We start from the raw sequence: 22,289 nt of genomic DNA on the forward strand, positions 1-22,289 counted from the left end.
ACAATGGTATTTTTTTTCTAGTCAAAATTTCATCAACATTTTCAGATTTAAGTCGCTTTTAGATGGTAAATCTAAATGATGAGCTAGTAACTTAAAAAATCAGAACATTGGCTTACTATCTCATAATATTGACTCATAATGTTGATTCATGTCCACAGTTGTAATATTTAACTAGCATAATGTTGACTTAAAAAGTCAAAAGAAATATAAGTATAAATTAATATACATAGTTTGTTAATAACTTAATGAGTCCACTGTTTTTTCTTTTCTTGTTGAAAGCTGTATGTCCACATGGATTATCATACATAAACATCCATTTATATATAAACATTATTACCCAATTTATTACTGCAGATGTGAGGTATTAATATTCATATTAAAACAGTCAATCAGAGGCAGATTGGTTCAGTTTATTAATTTAGGACTATATTTATCACACCAGAAAGTGTGCACAACAATACAAAACTCACAGCAAAAATAGACTGAAGTTGAGCAAAACTAATACAACCAGGTATCATTGAGCATTATGTACCTGTTATATAATCAAGATAACTCACAAATATATAAATGTAGCAAACATTAGAGCTCTTGTGACAAAAATATTATATAATTTCACAAAAATATATAACTTTGTAGGTTTGCAACACAACTTTGATTTGCTCATAATAACTATATAATAACTATATTTAACTCTTTTAAGTGTTTGGGTTTTTTTTTCAAGGCATCACATCCCTGAGAAGGATACATCAGAACAGTAGGGGTTCATACAGGTTTATCAAAAAAAAAAAAAAGTTGGTTAGACTTGTTTATGTTTATACTGTGAAAATGTATTGCTTTTTTAAATTAAACTATGCATTTGGTTCCTTTAGTGCTGAATGTTGATATGTATATATAAATTATAGTTGCACAAAATAAATTACAATCTCATCATTGAATACACTATATAGAAGTCCTGAAGTGCTGCTTATTTTAAAGAGGGTGAGGAGGTGTTTCCCGATCCAGCAGGGGTGAGTGGGGTCATGAGCCAGGGCAGATCAGGTCAGGGCAGGACAGGACCAGCAGCATCAGCAGTCCCAGTATGAGACACAGAGGACTGTGGCTCAGTGCCAGCCCCAGTGACTTCCCTACTTGAACACAGTGAAACCAATATGAATATAGAGCCATGCAATATATGATCCCTGTGTGTTTTCAGCCTTTGTATGTCATAATCATAACAAAAAACACTGTAAAACATTGTTCGGTTTTGACATTCCAGTATTAGTTGTACATTTCTCTTTCAGAGCTGTTGTGACTGACTATGGGAATAACAACAAATAGAAAAATATGCATCTAAAGTTTCTGTTTCTTTTTATATGATGTAGGATTTTGAATCCCAGTAAAGCACATCATCATACATATACGCTCACAATCACACTCAATGTATTCAATTGTATCATTTAGTCTATACAACAGATATATGCAATTGTGAGATAATTGAAGCACATTTCAAAGCCCCAATTGTGTCCCATAACGCGTCCCAATTCCACACTACATACTACTCTAACTGAGGTTTTGTGCATAAAATGCATTCACAATTAAAACATTTAAAATTAATAATGATAATGATAATATGGTGACTCTAAGTGGTATACTTAGAATAAATTGTGGAAATTTACAAAAAGACAAATTTCACCAGGATTGTCTCACTTTTCTAAGAGAGAAATCTTTCGCCATCATCTTCCACCAATTTGAAAACATTTCACACATAGGGGATTTAAGTTCACTCAAATATGTCTATATACATTTTAAATGTGCTTGATTTTTGAGTATGATATATCTGCAGATGCACAGAGGACATAGAGGAGCTACTTACATCTAGGAAAAAATTAAAAAAAATTGCAGAGGATGGTGAGATGGATGATCTCAAACAAGAAAACAAGAAAAGTAAAGGATTACATATTTGGAAAACAAATGCTTTTTATTTGTAGTTGGAATAATAGTAATAGTCTAATTTTATTTTGTTAATACTGTCAGTGCACATCTTATATGATTTCCATTTAGTGCAAACACTGCATTTCTTGTATATTCACTTCAAAGACACTATATTATAAATATTAATATATAACATACTGCCATGTATAGTATTTGTATGGAATTGGGACAACTTCGATTAGAGCAAAAAATTATTAAGCTTCTGGAAAACTGCCATACTTTACAATCATCTGTGGACAACAAGAGTTTCAAAGATTTCAGTGGTTTACCTCTGAAATTCACAGGCCTGTCTTCCCACGGTGTTAACACCAGAGCCAGAGCTGTCCTCTGAACATCTGACAGAGCAGACAGCTGCTCCTTAGTTACTGCAGTAGCCTGCTCATAGGAGAACATGCTGATCTGTCTCTGGTTAAACACCACCTTTGAGGAAATGACAAAACAGACAGAGGAGCAGACGGCAGAGACAAGACAAGAAAACATAAGGATTTGTTAGAATAAATTCACCAACATGAACATAGATGAAATGCTTTTTGTTAAATGTCGACTTACAGCAAACTTATTAGGTGGTATCATTGAGATAGCTGCAGATGTGATTCCTTCTATTTGCTCTTTCACTAAAGCTGACATCGCCATGTCTGGAAGACCAGCTGTAAAAAGTGCAAAACGTTTCAAATAGAGTGAAGAAGTGCAAAGGTCACCTGAGACAAAAACACTGGGATCCAGCAATAAGAGAGTGACACAGTATACATTTAGAGGGTGCCAAGAAAATAAATAATAAAAACAAGATGGCTTTAAGTTAAGGTTGTGAACACATAGCATTTGACTGGGGAACACAAATAAGATACTTGTGCCAGACAGATATTACATCAGATGTCCAATTAACGCTATGTAGAACTGACACTTTTTTCCTTGCACAATGTGATTTAGTACAGCTGTCTACAGTGCAATTAGCTACAGAATGAACATAAATTCACAATATTCGTGAATGCAGGTGTGAAAATATTGGAAATTGGTAAAAAGCCATATGGCGAAGACTGTGAATGCATAATACCTGCAAGAACTCCGATCTCAATGAAGACATCGGTTCCCCATGAACTTATGGGTCCAAACGCAAGACTGTGGGCCAGCAGCCCAACAAGAGCCAGCAGCTGCTCCTCTGAGCAGGACAGCTTCAGCTGCCCCAGCCAGAGCACCGCCTTACTGCAGTCACCAGGTGGAGACACAGCACAGAGAGTGGGGGAGGGAAGGGAAATTATTATGACTGAATATTGTCAGCAGCAGAGTCATTCTCAAAAAGAAGGCATTAATAATTGCCTGTAATAGTGTGTTTTTTTAATCTGCTCACCTGAACTCTATAGCATTGAAGGAATTCATCTCTGTTGTTTTAGCGCCACACACAATGTATCCCATCGCCACCAGTACGCTAGAGTCAAGCTGGCTCGGACTCTGCTTGGTGGAGTTTAACACGGTGGTAAACAGTGCAGAAAGCTAGGATGACAACAAGAATTATGATCCAGATATGCTCTTTAAACATACACTCAGTGTATTAGGTACACCTTGCTAAAACTAATACAGTCTTATACACAGCCCTGTAAAAAGTTCTACTTTGATGACAGTTATATTGTTTTGTTTGTTTTTTTAGAGAAGAGTTAACAGCTTTCTGGTCATTTTATGTAATCCTTTGTCTCCTTGTCATCCATTGCAATAGACCTTTTCACAGCAGACATTTTGACATGTCACAGTAGGAAAAGCACAGGTGTATTTAATAACATTAACAATGGCTGCATTCCACTTAGGGAAGGTCCTGCTGTTGTCCATGCTGGCCTACTGGAATAGCTCATTAAGACTAGAACTGAGCCATCTAGAAATGAATTGACCTCTGCTTATAAATCAGAATCAAGAATTCTCAGTTGTCATGAAATAAGGCACATTTTAGAATTTTACTTCTTTTTTTTTAATAATGGTAAATCAAAAAATGTCATATTCTGGTCTTGACTACAGTGCATATTTGGTCAACATTGAGTTAATGCAGGCAGTCTGGTAAATCTATGGGATATGTTAATTTCTGCGGCCAAAGCAGCTACCTGTCTGTTGTTCCAGGCACTGACAGCACCCAGAGCAGCGATGCTACTTCGCTCAGTCAGTTGGAGGCTGCTCAGCTCCCCTAGTGACAGCTCTACCGCTATTCCACCCAGCTGAGAAATCACAGACTGGGAGAAGGACGAGGCGGGGCCGTATATCTTCACATACCCAGTGAAGACAGAGCAGACACACAGTGTTAACGTCTGGACTGAAGAGGGGAAGCTACCCTGTACAGCCTTGAATAAAACACATCTGAGAGGTTGTTAAATGGTCTGAGGTGGACGACAGAAGGAGCTCACCTGTTTGACTTTGTTGAGCACCTGGATGCGCTGGTAGGATGCAAGGAACGGGTCACGTCCCATCAGCTCCAGACAGTTGGAGAATGCCGATGAAGACATGCTGGTCAGGCTGTTGGAGGGCCAGGCAGAGGGAACTGTTGTATACAGAATCTCACAAGTAGGAACCATAGGAGTCGCTGGTAGAGGACACAGACACAAATATCTGATCAGGAGATGCTGTTGACATACAGCATATGACTAATTTCATATACTTCATAAAAAAAATCGTACAATAATTTTGACACAATTGTCGTACATTAAAGGAATAGTGGGACATTGGACATAGAGCTTCCTCACAATGATGACAAGACTCCAGGAAGTTACTGCGCCTGACCAAGAAATAGTTCCCCACATAATCCCCTGTAAAACCACCATGTGTTGTTTGCACACCTTGGTTTCTGTACGTATTAAACAAATTAAAACATGTAAATTAATGAGCTTTAAAAAGGTGCAGTAGGTGGATTTTGTTACGTTTTAGACAGAGCCAGGCTAGCTGTTTCCCCTTTTCCAGTCTTTGTGCTAAGCTAAGCTAACCGACGGCTAGCTGTAGACTTACATTGAACGGACAACTAAGAGGGTGATATCCGTCTTATAGACATATGGCGTATTTTCTCAAATGTCCAACTATTCATTAAGAGTGTACCATTAGGGTTATTTCAGAGACTTTAGGAACCAAAGTGGTGCTCACGTGATCCAGCATTCATTTTGAGGAAGCCCAGGAAAAACTGTAGAACAAACTGCTGCTTTTCAAAAAGTCTCTTCCTCTCATTCTCGTCTGAACAGAAGATCCCCACATCCCCACGTGCCCACCGACGCTGGCTCATGAACAGCTTCTCTATACGGCCCACAGTCATCAACGCCTGTGGAAACACAAACAACACATATGGACATGTAGAGAGTAGAGACTTACACAGATGGTTTACGGGAAAACAGGAACTTCACCACCTTATCCTGACACCTATTTGGAGATGTGACACCTGAGTGATTTATTTACGGCCTTTGTTGGCATCACCTGCCATGGGATCAAGTAACAATCTCTACGCCTCATTATGGATTTCTGTAAATCGAATGAATCCGTTACAGGAATGAGTTATAAATGTTCCTCAATCTAAGGAGCAATGAAGATGTTATACCAAACAAATAAAAATACAGCAGTAAACTCACCAGGGGAATCTCCTGCAGTCTGTCGTCAGGCAGGAAGAAGAGAAACCGGTCCACCTGACTGAGTGTTGTCTGGTTCCAGTTGTTAACTGGGCTGTGAAGAAACAGAAGAACACATCATCACCTACCTGGTAGAGCTTTTGTCATATGAAATCTCCTATACATAATTCCATGTTTCCCCCCCCTAACTGTAAACTTGCATATCTTATATCTGTATAGGTTTAGGAATCCCACACACACTTTTAAAACCCTACTGGATGAACTCTAAATGTACATTACTACAAGGCTGATTTCATAAGTTTGCTTAATCAGACACACTGACAAATTTGCTGATTAACTCAGGTCTCATAATGGCCAAATATAATAAACACAAAGCCAAATTCACACACTTGTAATGTGTTTTACAACAATTCTGGCTTAACTGAAAATTCAAAAGCTGCAAAAGAACTGTAGTTGTTTTTTTTGCACATTGATTAGAGCGTGCATAAAATCCAGATAATGAAAAAAAGAAAGAAAAAAGAAATGTGTCATGAGAGGTCAAGAAGCCACAGGCTTATACAACGGATCTCCAATAAAAAAAAAGGATATGTAACGGCATGGTTACACTGCCTCATTGTTCAAAAATTCATTGTTGAATAAATCATTGAATCTAATTCCATCAGTTAAAAATTCAGTTTCAGTTTGAGGTGATAACGTTACCCGAAGGCGGCAGGTTCCTGCAGAATACGAGCCACAATGTCCATCTTGCTGCTGCTGTAGCAGAGCCCCCGTAGGAAAACCAGATTGTTGATGAAGAAGCTGCGGTCCAACTGAATGAAAACCTCATCCACCACAAACGTTGCCATAATGCCCAGTGAACGAAACTCCTGCTCAGTGAACACCCCAGTGTACATGCTCTGCAGAGAAAGAGTCCACAAAACACTGATCACACAACAAATATGACAATCTCTGCACTACTGAACTCCTAAAAATCTTTCTGTTTTCAAACTGAAAATCTTGGCTTTCCATCATCTTCTTCCTTTTTAAAAGAGGAAAGGGATCAGTACAGCAACACAGTGTGGCTCTACTGACCATTCTCTGCACCATTTTGTCCACCAGCAGCTCCTGTTTTGTTCTAGACAGCAAGAGAAAGTGATGAGGGTCCTGAACGATCATCTTCCTTAGAGCGTCCATCATGTCTGTGGGAAACTTCTTAATGGTGCTCACCCTGCAAGCAACCACACAAACACACAGACACAAAATGACAAAGAATATTTATCATTATATAGTCAATAAATGGTACATCTAATACATATTTTATTTCCAAATGGAGGGAGTGGCCTTTTTACCTTCAATATTACTATAGTATACTATCCTTTATATACTAGACTTATTTCTTTTTGTAGATCAAACATGACAAGTACACAAGGGTTTCCCATATATTTCCTGCCACCATGTTCTATTCTTATCTACTCATAATGAGATGGCCATTGTCCTGCAATAATTTAGAAATATCTGAAAATGGTGTTAACACATTAATAATGGAGTGATTAATGTCAGTTTCTGACTTACGGCATGGACAGGGCAATCTCAGCTCCAAGATCTTTGAGCAGCTCAGAGAAGAACTCAAACTGGTACAGCTCCTCAATCACACACGTTTTCTGTAAAGAACAAACACGCATGACTAAGGACATATATCACATGTCTATTAAAGACAATTTTTTTAGTGAAGTCAGAAATCTAATACACAATAGAATGGCAACAATTAAACAGGTTAAGTTTACCAGTGAGGTGTGAAGAGGACCAGGCTGCTGCCTGAGGAAGGCCAGGATTCTTCTCACTGAAGTAGGCGATGAATCAGCACGGACACGTTCCTGTAAGACCTTGCAGCTTACACCCTGACCCACTGTTCCCAGACTCCTGATTACATAAAGAGGTGAGGTCAATAGATGCACATAACTGTTATATCATCTGTAAAGCTGCAAAGAACCAACCTAAAAAATTGTACTTACGGAAAATCTAGTTTAATTAGGTTTGGTTTAGTTTCAAGCACCTCTTTGAAAATTGCTTCAGCCTATGGAAGAAAACGGAAAACAAAATGTTGCGTTAAGTGTTATGCTGTAACATGCTGGTTTATGCAGGTTCTGGGCTGCTTTTTTAACCAGTTTTCATGATCAGAGACAAGGGCAATGTGATATGAATAGTGTATGATAGTTTCTCTGTGTTGTTTGTATTCACAGGCAGGTCCATTCAAAATCTTAGTTAGTTAGTGACAATGTCGCCTTTGCTTTTGCTTCTCCACTTAATAATTTAGTGGTTAATCAAGATACTGTCATACACGCCTTCTCATGACAAATAGAGGAAGCACTCTTAATCAGAGGAAGCATGAAGAGATCATAACACAAAGTAAAAGTCACAGGCTCAGGGTTAGATGCTTTCAAGCAGGTGTTTATGAACTGACTCAATATGCCATATACCATGGGGTGGAAGATTTTAGTTTGTTACTAGTTTTCTTTTCTTGCAAATTTCAAAATGTAAAGTTAATGTTACATAACTGATCTGATTTGCAGTAAGCCATTATTTGTTTGTTAGTTAATTGATTAATTGTTAGTTCATTTTCTTCAACTATTCCATTTTCGTCGTTAACTACTGAATATTTTTTTGCTTCTCTGATACTTGACTAAAACAAAACAACTTGTCAAATAACATTTTTTGGCTGAACTGTTTACCTCTCTGCATAGGCACCCTGTGATGATGTCTCATGAGCTGCAGGCAACACATTTATTAGCCATGGTATGCAAAACGTTTGAATACCATGGCTTTCATGCTGTGTGTCGATGCAAAATGGGCTGTGTGATACCTGCTGTGTGTTCCAGGGTTTTTTGGATGCAGTGGTGATGTTGTTCACTAGCATACGAGTCCTGGCCAGGATGCTGAGCAGGGGAGTGCAATAGAGCAAAGGCTCCACATCATCCAGCCAACCGATTACTTCTGGAAAGCCCTGGTCAGGAAAGAGGTGAGATAACACAAGGAGAAGTGTTGCAGCCGTCCTCTACAGATCCTACATCCTTTCTTATATGCTAACCAGTTCAATTCTGGATTGGAATCAAATTTAATTTAATGTCCTCAAGTGGCAATTTGGTTTGCAAACAGTAGTCAACACAGCCAAACACATCATACAATAGATAAACATAAGACATAAATACATATAATATAGATGTCATCATAATAAAATTGCAATGAGCTATAAAAGTGCCAAAAGTCCATCATTCCTTTATTGAAGTGTGTGTGCAATAGCAACTAGGTCTACGGCTTGTTTATTCTACATTTTATTTTAGTTTTATTATTCCAATTTTCTTTAAATTTTTTCATTGACGCTAACAAAGCTAAACTAACACCTTATATCACGTGTCAAACTCAAGGCCCGCGGGCCAAATCAGGCCCCTTGCAGGTTTTGATCCGTCCCACATATCAATTTAGGTTCCCAACAAATTTTGGAAACTGTTTTCAAACTGTAATTACGCGACACTCAAAACAGAATTTGGCAGATTTGCTGACTTTGACATTCAGAAATTCAGTGCCTGTGAAACAGGTTGTTGTAAAATATGCAATCATTATTTTTAGCTCGATTTACTAAAGCTGTATGAGACATGCAACAATACAGTCAACATTTTCTGACTTTCGATTAAATAAAAGCATGTCAATAAACTATACATGTCTGGCCCTTAATGTGATTCTCATTTTCTAGCGTGGCCCTTAGTGAAATTGAGTTTGAAACCCCTGCCTTACATTGATAAAACTTGAAAATTGGGATTTTTCCATAAACATCTTCAAATCAATATGAATGTGTCTCCCCACTCCAAGCGTGCCTGTGTTGTACCCATAGTTTGGTGGAGATAGCATTGGCTTGTGGCGGGCTTAGGCCTGGTGTGTGTTGGGCCATGGCGGGCAGGGATGACAGCAGCCTGTCAGAGGTGAGGGTCAACAAGGTCTCCGTCTTTATTCCCACAATGAGGGAGCCGAGCTGCTGCAGCTGGACTGGAGCAGTCAGCTGGGCAGAGGGGAGGAAGGTGTGAGGCTCAGGGCACAAAAATGCAGATGGCATCTCTGTATTTAATTCACAATGTGATGTGTTTACAAATTACTCACAGTGCTAATTGAAGACATCTTGTCTACAATTATGGAAGCCTGAAAAACAGAAAGACAGCACATTAATAAAAAGGAATTACGTTTAAAGTGGTCATTTTAATTAGTAATTGACTGGTATTCCGCATGTACTTGCTCCAGCTCTGTATCACTGGTTTATAATGGGTGAAATATTCAAATCCAAGATGCTGTCTTCACCATTATTTCACTATTTCCTAGAATATAAAACTAAGTGGGTTCTGTGGGGCTTGAACATTTGCCCACACAACATTATTGTTATGATGGACCCGACAAACTATCTGTAGGTTTGAAGAGGTTAATCCTCTTATGACATATAACAGCAAGACAACAGCTGTGAGGCGCAGGTAAAAGTAAAAGTCTAGTTCAGATGATAGCTGAGGGTGAAGTAAAGCTCAGGTCTTTGCCTCACCTCAGGGGTCAGTGTGCTGAAGAACGACTGCCTGTCAGCTGTTCCTCAAGTCTACAAGCCCCACCAGCTGTCAGGAAACCCAACCATGTATAACAAATAGGGGCTTATGCTAGGAAAAGGACAGACTAAACCCCAGACATTTATTTAAACACTAAATGTTAAATGGTAATATAAATCCAGTTATACTGTAGATGATAATTCCTACAGTACATCTTCCACTGTACATTACAGATTGAATACACTCCTCTACCTGTGCAGGGCTGAATGACACAGAGTTGAGGGCAGGGAGGGCAGCAAGCAGCTGCGACGGGGTGAGACCCTGCAGGAAAGTCACACCCAGCAAGGGCAGGAGGTGGCCGAGCTCTGCCAGTCGATCAGGACTGAGCGAAGAGGGGACCTTTAATTCTGTGCTGTTCAGTAACAAACTAGAAATCTGGATATGAGTTTCAGAACAAGAACAGATACAGCATATATTTTATAAATACTCCTTAAATGCAATTGTTAAATGAAAGCACACATTAAAAACAATAAAGAAACCAGACAGTCATTTCTTTGTTCCTACTAGACGGCTGGGCAGACTGAGTCCCTCTCGTGAGCAGTTCATAACGATGTCCCGGATGATACTGAAGACCACAGTGCCTTTGTACACAAGGAGGTCCTCTGGGTCTGCCAGGCATGAGAGATTACCCAGCCTAAAATTATAAACACTGTTTTAACAACAAACATCTGGGAGCAGATGAAAGGTTTCCTTCAAAAAAATGTAGATACACATTTTATACATCATTCATCGTCGCCCATAGCCCATATGACCATAATACATTTGTAAGACATATAAGTCCACAAAAGCAAAAGAAGTGATGAAGTTAATAGTTTACATAGTAATATGTTACCTTTGCAGTCGATGTTTCTGCTGGGTCTCTAGATTAAATATCTATTTTTTTAGTATTTAAATAAAAATAAAAAAGACACTTCGTTTCAGCCTGTTCTCCACTCTCCTAGATCTCCACTAGGCCACTGTAAGTTGTGCAAAATAGCCATCTTTGTTTTCTTTTTTGCAGTTATTTGGTTGCTGAATCAAAATCATTGACTAATTATTTTCTTTTAGGTCATTTACCCTTTAAAGAGGCGCTATGCAGTTTTGGCCATTTCTTCTCTGTTTTCTCACTTTTTGCTCGCAGGTTTCTCTATAGAGCTCCCCCTACAGCTTCGGAATAGATATTTGGCAGCTCCTATCTTTACTTGTGTCTGACTCCTCGCTCGGTCAGTCTGCCGTTTCCTCTTTCTCTGTTCCTCTGACAATGCTTTCCTAGCTTTCTGCTTCTTTTTAGCCGGCTCAGCCATGATGATAGTGTGAAAAACTCCATCGCTACCTTGTTAGCCGGTTCCTGAATGGCCGTATGTGTGCAGTGCCATGAAGCAATTCCCTACATTGCGAGACCTGATATCACGCGATACTTCCTGACGCTGAGGCCGGCGGCTTGCCGGCCGAAAGTTGCAAGGGTGGTTTTTCCGCTCACAGGTGCTAGGGGAAGCGAGACGACCACCATTCAACTCGAAAAAAGTCATATAACTCCAATGACTCCGAAGCTGTTCAGTTAAAGTAAATTAAGCTAAAAAAACTGCATAGTTCCCCTTTAAACTAAATCTGGTGCTGCCAGTGACGCAAATGCCCTTCGCTGATCCGCCGTATTTTTAGGGTGTCAGTTGTATTCAGTTGTTGTTGAGTCTAATTCATCAATACATATAGTGTATATTAACTGTTCATATTCATGTAAAATTATCCAATAATGGAAGCAACATACAAATAGTCTGTTAACATGACAAGTTACACGACTGTTAACATGCTTTACACTTAGGCCAATTAGTATAAAAACAGGGGTCAAAATGTACCTAAAAATAATTTTAAATTAATCAAACTAAATATCAATGTTTGGTTGCCAAGTTCTATGATATCTACGGTTACACCTACTGAGCTCATGTCTAATAAACAGTGTACATGGACAGTCATTCCCAACCTGGTAAAATCCTGAGCTGTCAGGTTTCTGTAGGTGCTGATGATGCTGTAAGCTATGAACTCCTGCTTTAGAGAAGTGAGGCTGTTTCTCAGCAACACATCCAGCCCATCCAACAGCTGTGGAAACATTAAAGAAATATATGGGTAACTTCTCTGTCTGAATATGTTATGTTACATTAATTAGTTTTGGAAAATGTGAGAAATAAATATTAGAGAAGAAATAATTCAGCTGTCTTCATATCCTACAGAATCATGAACTCATTCAAAGCAACAGTTTGACATTTTCCAGAAATATGCTTATTTGCGAGATTGGGGAAATATTTTACATTCACTAATGCCAGGCACAGATGAGAGGTTGGGGAAATACTTTACATTCACTAATATATGCCAGGCACAGATGAATAGATTGATACCACTCTCATGTCCTTATGTTAGCTTAGCTCAGCATAAAGACTTGAAACAGGGGGAAGCAGCTAGCCTGGCTCTGTCCAAAGGTAACAAAATCTGTCTAAAGCACCTCTAAAGCAAAAAAAAATACAATGTTATATCTTATTTATCAAATCCGTACAAAAGCATTTCAAAAGAACTAGGCTTTTTGTGGTTGTACTGTGGGCTTGCGCTAAACTAAGCTGGCTTAGTTAGTTAGTTTTACTAACTGGCTGTAGCTTCATATTTAAGAAAGCGAGTAAGTGTATTAAATGTCAAACTATTCCTTTAAAGCCTTTTGAATTCATGGTTTAGCACTGATAAAGAGGTAAGTAACCTCTTTATCTTCAGGTCATTCTTAATTCATGTGTTCCTATCTTTACTTATTGAACATTAGCTACAAGCATATGACACACATTGGTGATCACAGAGAAAGAAGAGTCTGTCTGTGCTTTCCTTTGACCAGTATGTGACAGATAGCTCTGCTGTGCCCGGAGGCTAATCGAACTGACTGAGTCCTGGCTTCTCACGTTTCCCAGCCAGGTGTCAGAGCTCAGAGGGCTGTTACCTGAGCAGATGAGAGGTGTTGGAAGTTGTAGAAGGGCAGGTAGGCGATCAGGTTTCCAGTGTCCCTGATGAATGACTGTTGAGCTCTGATGATGTTGGAGGGGGGTATACCTCTACTGTACCACAAGCCAAATGCCCGTCGCTGGTCCAGAGTCATATCCCCCAAGTATCTGTTAATGGTCTCCCTCCTAGAAAAAAAAAATTAAATAAAAAAAGAATAAAGTTTTGTGTGATGTACTGGAACTGTTGCTTTGTAACAGTTTTATTGAATAATTTCAAGTGCCTTGAAAGATTGCATTTAAGAAATTCAAACATAGTGGGAGGTTGGGGGAAGGGAAAACGTACCATTTATTACCCTAAGCCAGATACAAATAATAAAGGAAAGATTTGGCATCTGCTCTATATGTTAAGTACAAATCAACAGTCAGGAGGCAATAAACGTATCTTAGCATAAAGACTGGAAATAGCTAGCCTGACTCTGTCTAAAGGTTGAAAAAAATCAGCTTATTAGCACATCTAAAGTTCACTAGTTAAACACTTTATATTTCTTTTGTTTCATCCGTACAAAATCTTAAGTGTGAGGGTTACAATTTGTCGTTGTAAAGGGGTGATGTGCTGGACTTTCTACTGTGATCTGTATTACCTACACAGACTACACTGGACAGAGCCAGGCCAGCTGTTTCCCCATGTTTCCAGTCTTTATGTTAAGCTAAGCTAATTGCCTTCTGGCTGGTACAGATGTCATATTGGTATCATGTAACTATAGACTTTACTGTAAAGAAAAGAAACAAAAAGTTTGACTGTGATAAAGTATGTGTTTTGTACTTGTGTTTGTTCTATGTGTGCACTGTCTGCAGACAAACCGTCCCTTCAGAGAATATTTAGTTTGGCTTGAATTTACAGTTAGATTTACAGATAATAAAGACCAAAGCATAACTAAGACTTCCTTGCGCTTCTATATTTAATAGCTCATTCTTGTTGATTCAACAGCAAATACCTCCACACACATGAGTCCTTTCTAGATTGAAATCTTATCAGTGAACTAGTTTCCTTTACTTTCTATGTATAATGCATGTTGCTGGCACCTCGGGGCACAATGACACATCACTTCTTGCAAAAGCCAGAAACCAGTGCTGTGAGCATAATGTATGTAGCAAAGTGACATTGCGTGATTTTGCACCATTTAAATCATGGTTTTCACTACATATTCTTGGCAGATGTAACACAAAGAAAAACTACTGACAAGGTGCATGGAGAATGGTATCTTAGAAATTCATTATTTTTTGGCTTTTCCGCCTCTATTCGATAGGACAGCTAGGTGAGAAAGGGGGGGAAGACATGCAGGAAATCACCACAGGTCAGACTCGAACCCTGGACCTCTGCGCCGAGGCACAAACCTCCAAGCACACGTGTGCCTGCTCTACCCACTGAGCCAACCTGGCCACGAAAAACAGCTACTTTAAACTAATTTAAATTGTTCCAGGAAACACATGTTCCTTTAAAAATAACGTCTTGCATACAAACTTAAACAGCATCACAAATTACTCTTTAAGAAAACAAGGAAACAATCATCATCATTCACACACCAATGCACCAGATAAATAATACTGCTGTTAGAATAAGTGACATAATAGTCATTAATAAAGGCACCTTGTTTTAATGAGTATTGGGCTCATTACTTATGAGTATCTGGTCATTGGAAATTATGGCTGCACGATATGAGGAAAATATGTGATATGTGAAAATGCTGTTGAATATCGTGATAACTATATTACTTGCAATAAATAAAAAATATATTTATATAGATTTATATATATATATATATATATATATATAGATATTAAAGTGTACTCAGTTCTCCCTTTCAGCTGCTTTCAGTATTCTGCTAAAATACAACAAATAGCTTGTTGAGTTTGAAACAAATGAAGGGAAATCATTTCCAACATTCTTTTATTGAACATTAAATTGAATGTTAGGCACCACAAAAAAAGGTTACATTTTAAAGTGCAGTTTTCTACTGATATTTTCTTTCAACTAACACAAAAAAATCAGTGTCTTTCGCGATATGTCGCAGCCTTTCGCGATGTGTTTATTGCGCCAGTTGATATCGCGATGACGATAAAAGAAACAATATATTGTGCAGCCCTATTAGAAATTATTAGGTGACACCATCACTTACACATTGCTGTTGTTCTGCAGTGAGGGCAAAGCTTCGATGTCAGCTGGGCTGGCTGCAGCTAGCAGGGGAGCCAGCTCAGGGAAAAGACTATCATCTTTTACCAGGTGGGCCTGGAACAACACTGACACCATGGTGGACAGGTACATAACTGGCAACTGAAAACAACAGAAACAAATACCAGTTCTGTGTCAGCAACAATGCAAAATTGTGTACTGTACTGTGTTCAACTTAGAATAAAACAGACGATACAGCAGTGAAACAGAGAACTACAAATTCCAGGAAGAAACAGGAAAAGACAGCTGTGGTCGGTGTAGATTTCACGTGGTTGCGTGTGCTTATTCACCTGTAGCGTATCCTTGTTTCTGCTGTAGTACTGAAGAATCAGTCTGACGGTGGTGATGTGAGCTGAACTGAGCACTGAGCTCAGGCTGCTCAGCGGTATACTGAAGTACTCCTGGACACACACGAGGAAATTAGTCCAAATAAACAAGTGTACAAGCTTGTATAATACAAGCCTAAAAATCTACAGCCATGCTAGCATCTCTGTGAGGCTGTACCTAGGCTCAGCTGTGCTTTGAGCTAAAAGGTAATGTCAGGATGCTAACATTCTCACAATGACAATGCTTGTTTTCAAATTAGCACTAAACTCAAAGTACATCTGAGGCTGATGGGAATGTAATTAGATTTGCAAGGATTTGGTTAAAAACAAAAGTATTGGGCACATTTAAATTTTGACCTTATGATGGTGCCATAGGGAAAGTTAGGGTGTCACCAAAGTTATTACAATTCATCCTGAGGGGGACATGAATGTGTGTACTAACTTCATGTTGAGAAATGTCACTCAAAACCACAAATGTCAAAGTCATGATTGAGCTAAAGGAAAAGTTAGTATAACACATTGTCTTGAGACCATGAATGTCTGCAAGAAATGTATACTGGTGGCACTAGAGGAAAAGTCAGAGAATCAGCAAAGTCATTAGGATTCATCCTCTGTGGACCATGAACGTCTGTACAAAATTTCATGGAAATCCATCCAATAACTGTTGAGATATTTAAGTCTGGACCAAAAGTGTTGGACCAACAGACTTTAACTTACAATAACATTTAAGGTGTGGTATAAATCACCTTAATGACGGAGAATTCATTACTGGTCACGTCTCTTGCTGTCAGCATCAAGCTGGTTAAGACTCTCTACAGAAGGGACACACACACACACGCACACGCACACGCACACACACACAAAATTAACATGGGGATTCATGTCACTACATAATCTGGGAGTCTGCTGTTAAACACATTACTGTAATTGTCAAATCAAGTGTGAGCCAGTAGAGATTACACCCAGAGGAAGAGAATCAGTATGTCCATATCGATGACAGGAGTGTAACCGTACACCAGCTGTAGGCTGTCTGTACACAGGAGGTCAGCTGCTATACAATGACGCTAATGGTAACTGATTTGGATTAATGATTGGATAAACTATAAAGTCAATGAACTGTTCTACACATAAACTGATTGAGCCTATATGAATAAAACATGAGGGAGAATCTCTATTCACACTATGCTCTGATTAACCTACAGAATACATTGCTAAAATATACTTCATTAGTCATTCATACTGTATAAGTAGTAACAAATAATATAGCAAGCAGGATTGGAATGTATCAAGGTACATTTACTGAACTGCTGTACTCAAGCAGAAGTTGAGGTACTTGAATATTTCCATTTTAGGGGATTTTTTTTAATTATAAGTACTTTTACTGTTGTTAGTTTAAGCACATTTTGCTAATAATACTTTTACTTAAGTGGCATTTTCAACATAGGACATTTAATTGTTAGATTAAATTATCAGAATACCTAGTACTTACCCCAAAGCACTGCAGCAACACCCTTTTTTTGTCAAAGTTGTTTTCCCTTTCGAGATAGCGAACGACAGACCCTAACACACTCAGTCTTATGTTCTCAGTGACATGCAGCGAGGTGTTCTGGACCTCCTCCAGGGCTAACAGGATCACCACAGTAATGCTAACTGCCTGCTCCAACACAGTGGCCACAGGTGGACTCAGCACATCATTCACCCTGGTCCTCCGATTCTCCACCCAGCAGCGCACCACCATCTGCAGGGCCATATTCTGACTGGCCCCGGGCTGGCAGGCTGATGTGAAGTCAGCTGAGCAGGTCCAGTTGAACTGTTTCACCAGGCTTCTGGCCAGGCAAAAATTAGGGTCTGTGGTGGTGGTGGTGCTGCTGTTGGTGGTGGTGCTAGTGATGTAGTTGGAGTAGGTGGTACACATGCTGCCCACCCACAAGCTAGAAGGCTCCCGGGACAGCAGAAAGAGAAGACCAGCGTTAGGGCAGATGGAGGAGACAAAACTTGTCTGGTCGTGCTGCCAGCAGAGAGTCAGGAGTGCTGCATCTGGAAGAGAAATGCTCCAGCTGGAGTACTGGCACTGCTCTGCCGGGTTGAATCCAGTCAGGCCTACTTGTCCCCTATTTCCACCAAGAGATACCACTGGGTTTGAATGGTTGGCACAGAACTGTATTAACCAGGTGTTGTCCTGATTGGCCAACAGGTTCTGGAGGATTGTGGCATTGGCGCAGACTTTGGAGGTGAAGTTAAGTGGGTCGATCTCAGTGCAGAGAGCTAGATCAGTCATGTCAACGATGATGGGACGGGTCCAGTCAGAGTACCTGCACACCTAAAGCACAGATGATTGTGAATACAACTTTAGAAAGAAATTCTATACTACTGAGTTTTAAAAGAATATTTTACCTTGATTTTTGTAATGGTTTACTGTCCATCTAGTGATTGATACTGCTAATACTAGTTTTTTATATATTGTGGATATACAGTATACATGAGCGCATATAGAGTTCAAGACTTGTATATGGGACTTGTCAATCTTTTAGTACATGCAAGTTGATAGACTTTGGATACACAAATCCATGTCATCCAGGTTAAATACCCACCTGTGATAACACAGCTATTTCCTCTATTTCCTTTATGTCTGTGCAGACTGATGTCAGCCATTTGTTCAGAGGGTCTTGTAACAGCTTTTCAAACACAGACGCTTTGCAGCAGACATTCTTCTGAAAAGCAAGCTGATCGTACTCCCAACAGAGGGCGACCACTGAATTGTCCACCTGCCGATCTCCCCACGTGTAGTAGTCGCACCAGCTTGTGATGCTAGGCAAGGCCTGGGTCTGAGTTGGTTCAGGGGGTAGAAAGGTGAGAGAGGAGTTGCAGTGACTCTCCAGCCAGGCATTTGCTTTATTACGCAGCAGACTGTTGAGAAAAGTTTTGTTCGAGCAAACCTCTTTAGTAAAACCACTCTGATCGAAGAGAATGCACTGTGACAAAATGTCGATGGTAATTTGCATCACATCGTGCCACTCCGAGTAACGACAAGAATCTAATATTAATAAATTCATGTTGGGGAATGGTGGTGGAGGGGGCAGGCTTGTGCAGTTTGGCATGAACCGCCCGTTTTCAGGGTTGGAGAATAAAAGCAAGAAGAATCCGGTGTTGTCACAGATTAGTTGGGTCAGTCTGGAACTGTCCAGGGTCATGCAGAACTCCAGTAAGGAGGGATCCACCAGGACTGAGGGCTGGTTGATCCACTGCTCATAGAAGCAGAACTGACTCACCATGTACCCAGGGTCTGCAGAGGAGTTGGCACAGTATCCATACAGCCAGCTGTTCATCTGATTTGAGAGCAGTTTCCTCATCAACGTAGCATTGTTACAAACCTGCTTCACAAACTCCCTATATTCGTTATCGCTGCACAGTGACACAAGGACAGCATCCACCGCCTTGTTTTCCAGCCAGCTGCTGTAGTTACAGGCGAGCTGTTTGAGGTTGGAGGCTTCTCTGACTACTCGTTGAGGTGCAGACCCAGGGATGGGAAGCGTTTCAAAGGAAGGGGTGACAGCAGGGGAAGGCTGTGTGTCCCCAACGCTGCAGTCAGATGACCTGCTGAGGAGCGGGGACACCAGTGTTTGAATAACATAACACATGTTGCTCCACACCTGCTCTATCTGGTTAGGGCTGAGGGAGCTGAGCGCCTGGCAAAAGGTGTGCACAGATGTAGAGGACCCCACTCTTGACCCCGTGATGATGTCAGCACACAGCGTGTCATTGAGCCCGACCAGAATGTGGCGATCACACTTCAGAAGGATGTCAGGGTTGATATCAATGTCGTCTTTTGCCTCTGGGACGCTGCGCTGGAAGGGGACACTGGGAGGATTCTGGCACTCTGGCCCTGGATATGTGCACATAGACTGCCCAGGACCCAGGAAGATATCCAGGAGGATGTCAATGATGGAGTTACTGAAGGACCAGCTCACATTGTTGTTTATTCCCCTAAAGAAAACAGGAATTGAATTCATTGTTACAGATTATTTAATTAACACGATAATATTTACTAAAATGCATACAGATGTAGTGAGAGCTACTCTGGCTGATATGTATTACTTATATGACACATGGAGGGAGATGTTAAATAGTAATAATAATAATATCCTTTGTTGCTTATATTATTGTTTGCTAGCTAGTAATTTTCCTTTTTCAGTGCTTTTGTTGGTTGATTGCTAAACTAGGGTGCTATGGTGAATTTGAAACACTTCAGCATTTCAGGTGTGAACAAAACACTGCTGAATTCATTCCAAATGAAGACAGAATCTGTTGGTGAATTTATGTAAACTGCAGTCTGTAAACTCCGTTTTCTCAACAGTGTGATATTTAGCTCACCGTTAGCAGCGTAGGCTACATCAGAATTTTAGGCTCAGTGCTTGATGTTTCTTACCGAAATGCACTGTGGGAATCGTAGTTAAATTTCCCTCTGAAGTTTTTTTTTTTTAATGTAGTCTACACATGCTTGTTGTAGCCTACCTTTGTCTTTTATTTCTTTATTTATATATTTATTTTTTGTTTAGCTTTAATATGGAAAAAGGGTTTACGTGAATTTCACTAATATGACTTACCACATAATGAGCTGCTTGAGATCTCCTGCAGAACAAGTGGGGAAAATGTAGCCTGATTAGCATAACGAAATGACGGCACTGCTAAAATGTTTATATTAATGGGAATTTTACCTTGCTCACAGGTCTCTTGTCCGTCTAAAGATGGTATTCTGATTCCAAACTGTAAAGCTATTTGAATATAGTCCATTGGTATTTGGAGTACAGTTGCCATGACATTTGAGACATACGTCGCAGCTGCATCCACAAGGCCACTCACAGCACTTATCAACTTTCCAGAAAGAGGGACACTTGACAGTATATTTGTAAATGTTTGCTGAAAACCGTTTAACGCTGCAGAGGCTGATTCCCCCATGCTGATGTAGGCCCTCAGGAAGCTGTTGGACTCTCCGTCGCTGCTCGGTGGAGTACATGTCTGGGATCTCAGAGACGACACCAATATCAGCAGTGGCTTTCCTAACTCCAGGGACACGGTCTTTGTCAGTTCTGCCTCCAGTCCACAGTCCTGTCTCCCAGACAGAATACAAACTAACATTTTGGGAAAGTCATCTAGGTATCGTTCTCTCACCATTGGTTGAAAGACAGCAAATAAATTACTCAGAATATCATAATATGCACTCAACTCAGCAAACGAAGAGACGCCGGAGCTGCGCGTGTTTGCATTTTCACCGGACAAAGAGTGGATTTGATTAATAACTTCCTTGATCTCTCCCTCTAATTTGGTGGCATCGTCAGGAGAATGGTCAGACTTTCTTTGTATTAATGTGGGTTGTGAATTCACTTGCCTGACATCGCATATGATCCCTGTAGATATTAAGAAGAAAAAATAATATAAAGGAAATATTAATTTCTGTGATAACGTTTATCTAATCTTTGCTAAAATTGAAAAGTCAAAACATAGAGTTCTGACATTTAGGCTATTTTGTTTTTAACTTTATTTAACCAGGTTGGAAACGTCATTTGCAGATATGACAAAAAAAAAAAAAAAATCTAACAGACAAATATTACGTTAGCTGTAGCCTATTTATAATCTATGGCTGTTATGTGTAAGCATTTATAAGTCTTACAACAAGCACTTCTTTCTCATGCAAAGCTTTATTAACAGTTAATAGGCCTACTGATAATTTAGCTTTGCTTATCAAGAAATTGATCACATATACGCTAATTTGCCATCTCAGTGGAAGGTTCTGTATTACTACATTTCTTATTTAGACAATACAGCCTGAGAGCTTTCTGAAATATTATTTTTAGAATTATTAGCCTACTTACCAAACAGGATGCACATGCATGTAGCTGGTGTCGACCACATTTTAAGTGCCCTCAATCAAATGGAAGCAGGCAACCACTCCAGATAATAATAGTAGTAATAAAATACAATAAAATAATCCACGTTGTTTTATCCTGTGGCTATAGTAGTGATGTTCAGCTGAGGCAGAAGAACTGGGTTGAGGACAGGCTTCATATTGGTGAACTGTACAGAGTCAGGATTCAACAAGCTGTCGCTCATCCTTCTAACTTCATGGTTGCTCGGCAGGCTGAGGTGATGCCACTCTGCTCTCAGAGGCTGTGGAGCTCCGTGTCTGCCTGCAACTCTACACCTGCTCTGAGAGCAGCGTCATTACGGACACCGGTAAAGGGGGAAAAGTAGGTGCGAAATGAGGGCTGTGAAACGCAGAAGGGATTTCGGCAACAAGCCCGGCCATCGGTGCTGAATTATTAATGGAGTGTGTTGATCAACTCCTGCGAATGAAAGCTGAGTCCTGTCGGAGTAGCCAGAAGACACCAAACTAACTGCTGGAGGACTTACAAGACATCTGCTGCAAATACTATTGTGGACTACTTACAACTCCCACATATAGAGCCTGGTGGTGCTGTGAGGTGGCTCAGATTGTCAAAGAGCGTTTATTTACTCAAGACGAAGGTCATAGCAAACGAAACCCCCCCAACGATAACTCCTTTAAATAGCATAATCAGTTGAAATTAAATGAATAATTAAATTATTCATTTAGTCATTTC

General features: G+C 39.8%; 1 protein-coding gene and 1 long non-coding RNA gene across 3 annotated transcripts; one reads left to right on the top strand and one right to left on the bottom strand.

Moving 5' to 3' along the window:
* Positions 1-797: 797 nt before the first annotated feature.
* Positions 798-21,064, bottom strand: strc1 (stereocilin 1). 2 transcript variants are annotated; one of them, XM_031276615.2, is made up of 28 exons: positions 20,388-21,064; positions 20,277-20,301; positions 18,264-19,656; positions 17,162-17,992; positions 16,419-16,484; positions 15,637-15,747; positions 15,294-15,448; positions 13,116-13,302; positions 12,123-12,238; positions 10,670-10,799; positions 10,358-10,540; positions 9,681-9,719; positions 9,412-9,582; positions 8,392-8,532; positions 7,544-7,605; positions 7,316-7,451; positions 7,104-7,192; positions 6,624-6,759; positions 6,252-6,448; positions 5,556-5,646; positions 5,080-5,251; positions 4,353-4,528; positions 4,056-4,211; positions 3,317-3,459; positions 3,023-3,171; positions 2,521-2,618; positions 2,241-2,391; positions 798-1,124 (listed from the first exon to the last, which is right to left on the bottom strand). In XM_031276615.2, the coding sequence occupies exons 1-28, from the start codon at positions 20,842-20,844 to the stop codon at positions 1,018-1,020; spliced, it is 5,868 nt and encodes a 1,955-aa protein (XP_031132475.1). In that variant the 5' UTR covers positions 20,845-21,064; the 3' UTR covers positions 798-1,017. The 2 variants fall into 2 exon arrangements, with proteins under 2 accessions (XP_031132475.1, XP_031132474.1); XM_031276614.2 differs by having other exon boundaries at positions 798-1,127.
* Positions 1,616-9,293, top strand: LOC116034030. The gene is made up of 3 exons (XR_004100956.2): positions 1,616-1,625; positions 3,614-3,619; positions 9,171-9,293. It is a non-coding gene; the product is annotated as an uncharacterized LOC116034030 (long non-coding RNA).
* Positions 21,065-22,289: the final 1,225 nt, after the last annotated feature.

The sequence above is a fragment of the Sander lucioperca genome, chromosome 3 (genome assembly GCF_008315115.2).
Source record: "Sander lucioperca isolate FBNREF2018 chromosome 3, SLUC_FBN_1.2, whole genome shotgun sequence".
NCBI lineage: Eukaryota > Metazoa > Chordata > Actinopteri > Perciformes > Percidae > Sander > Sander lucioperca.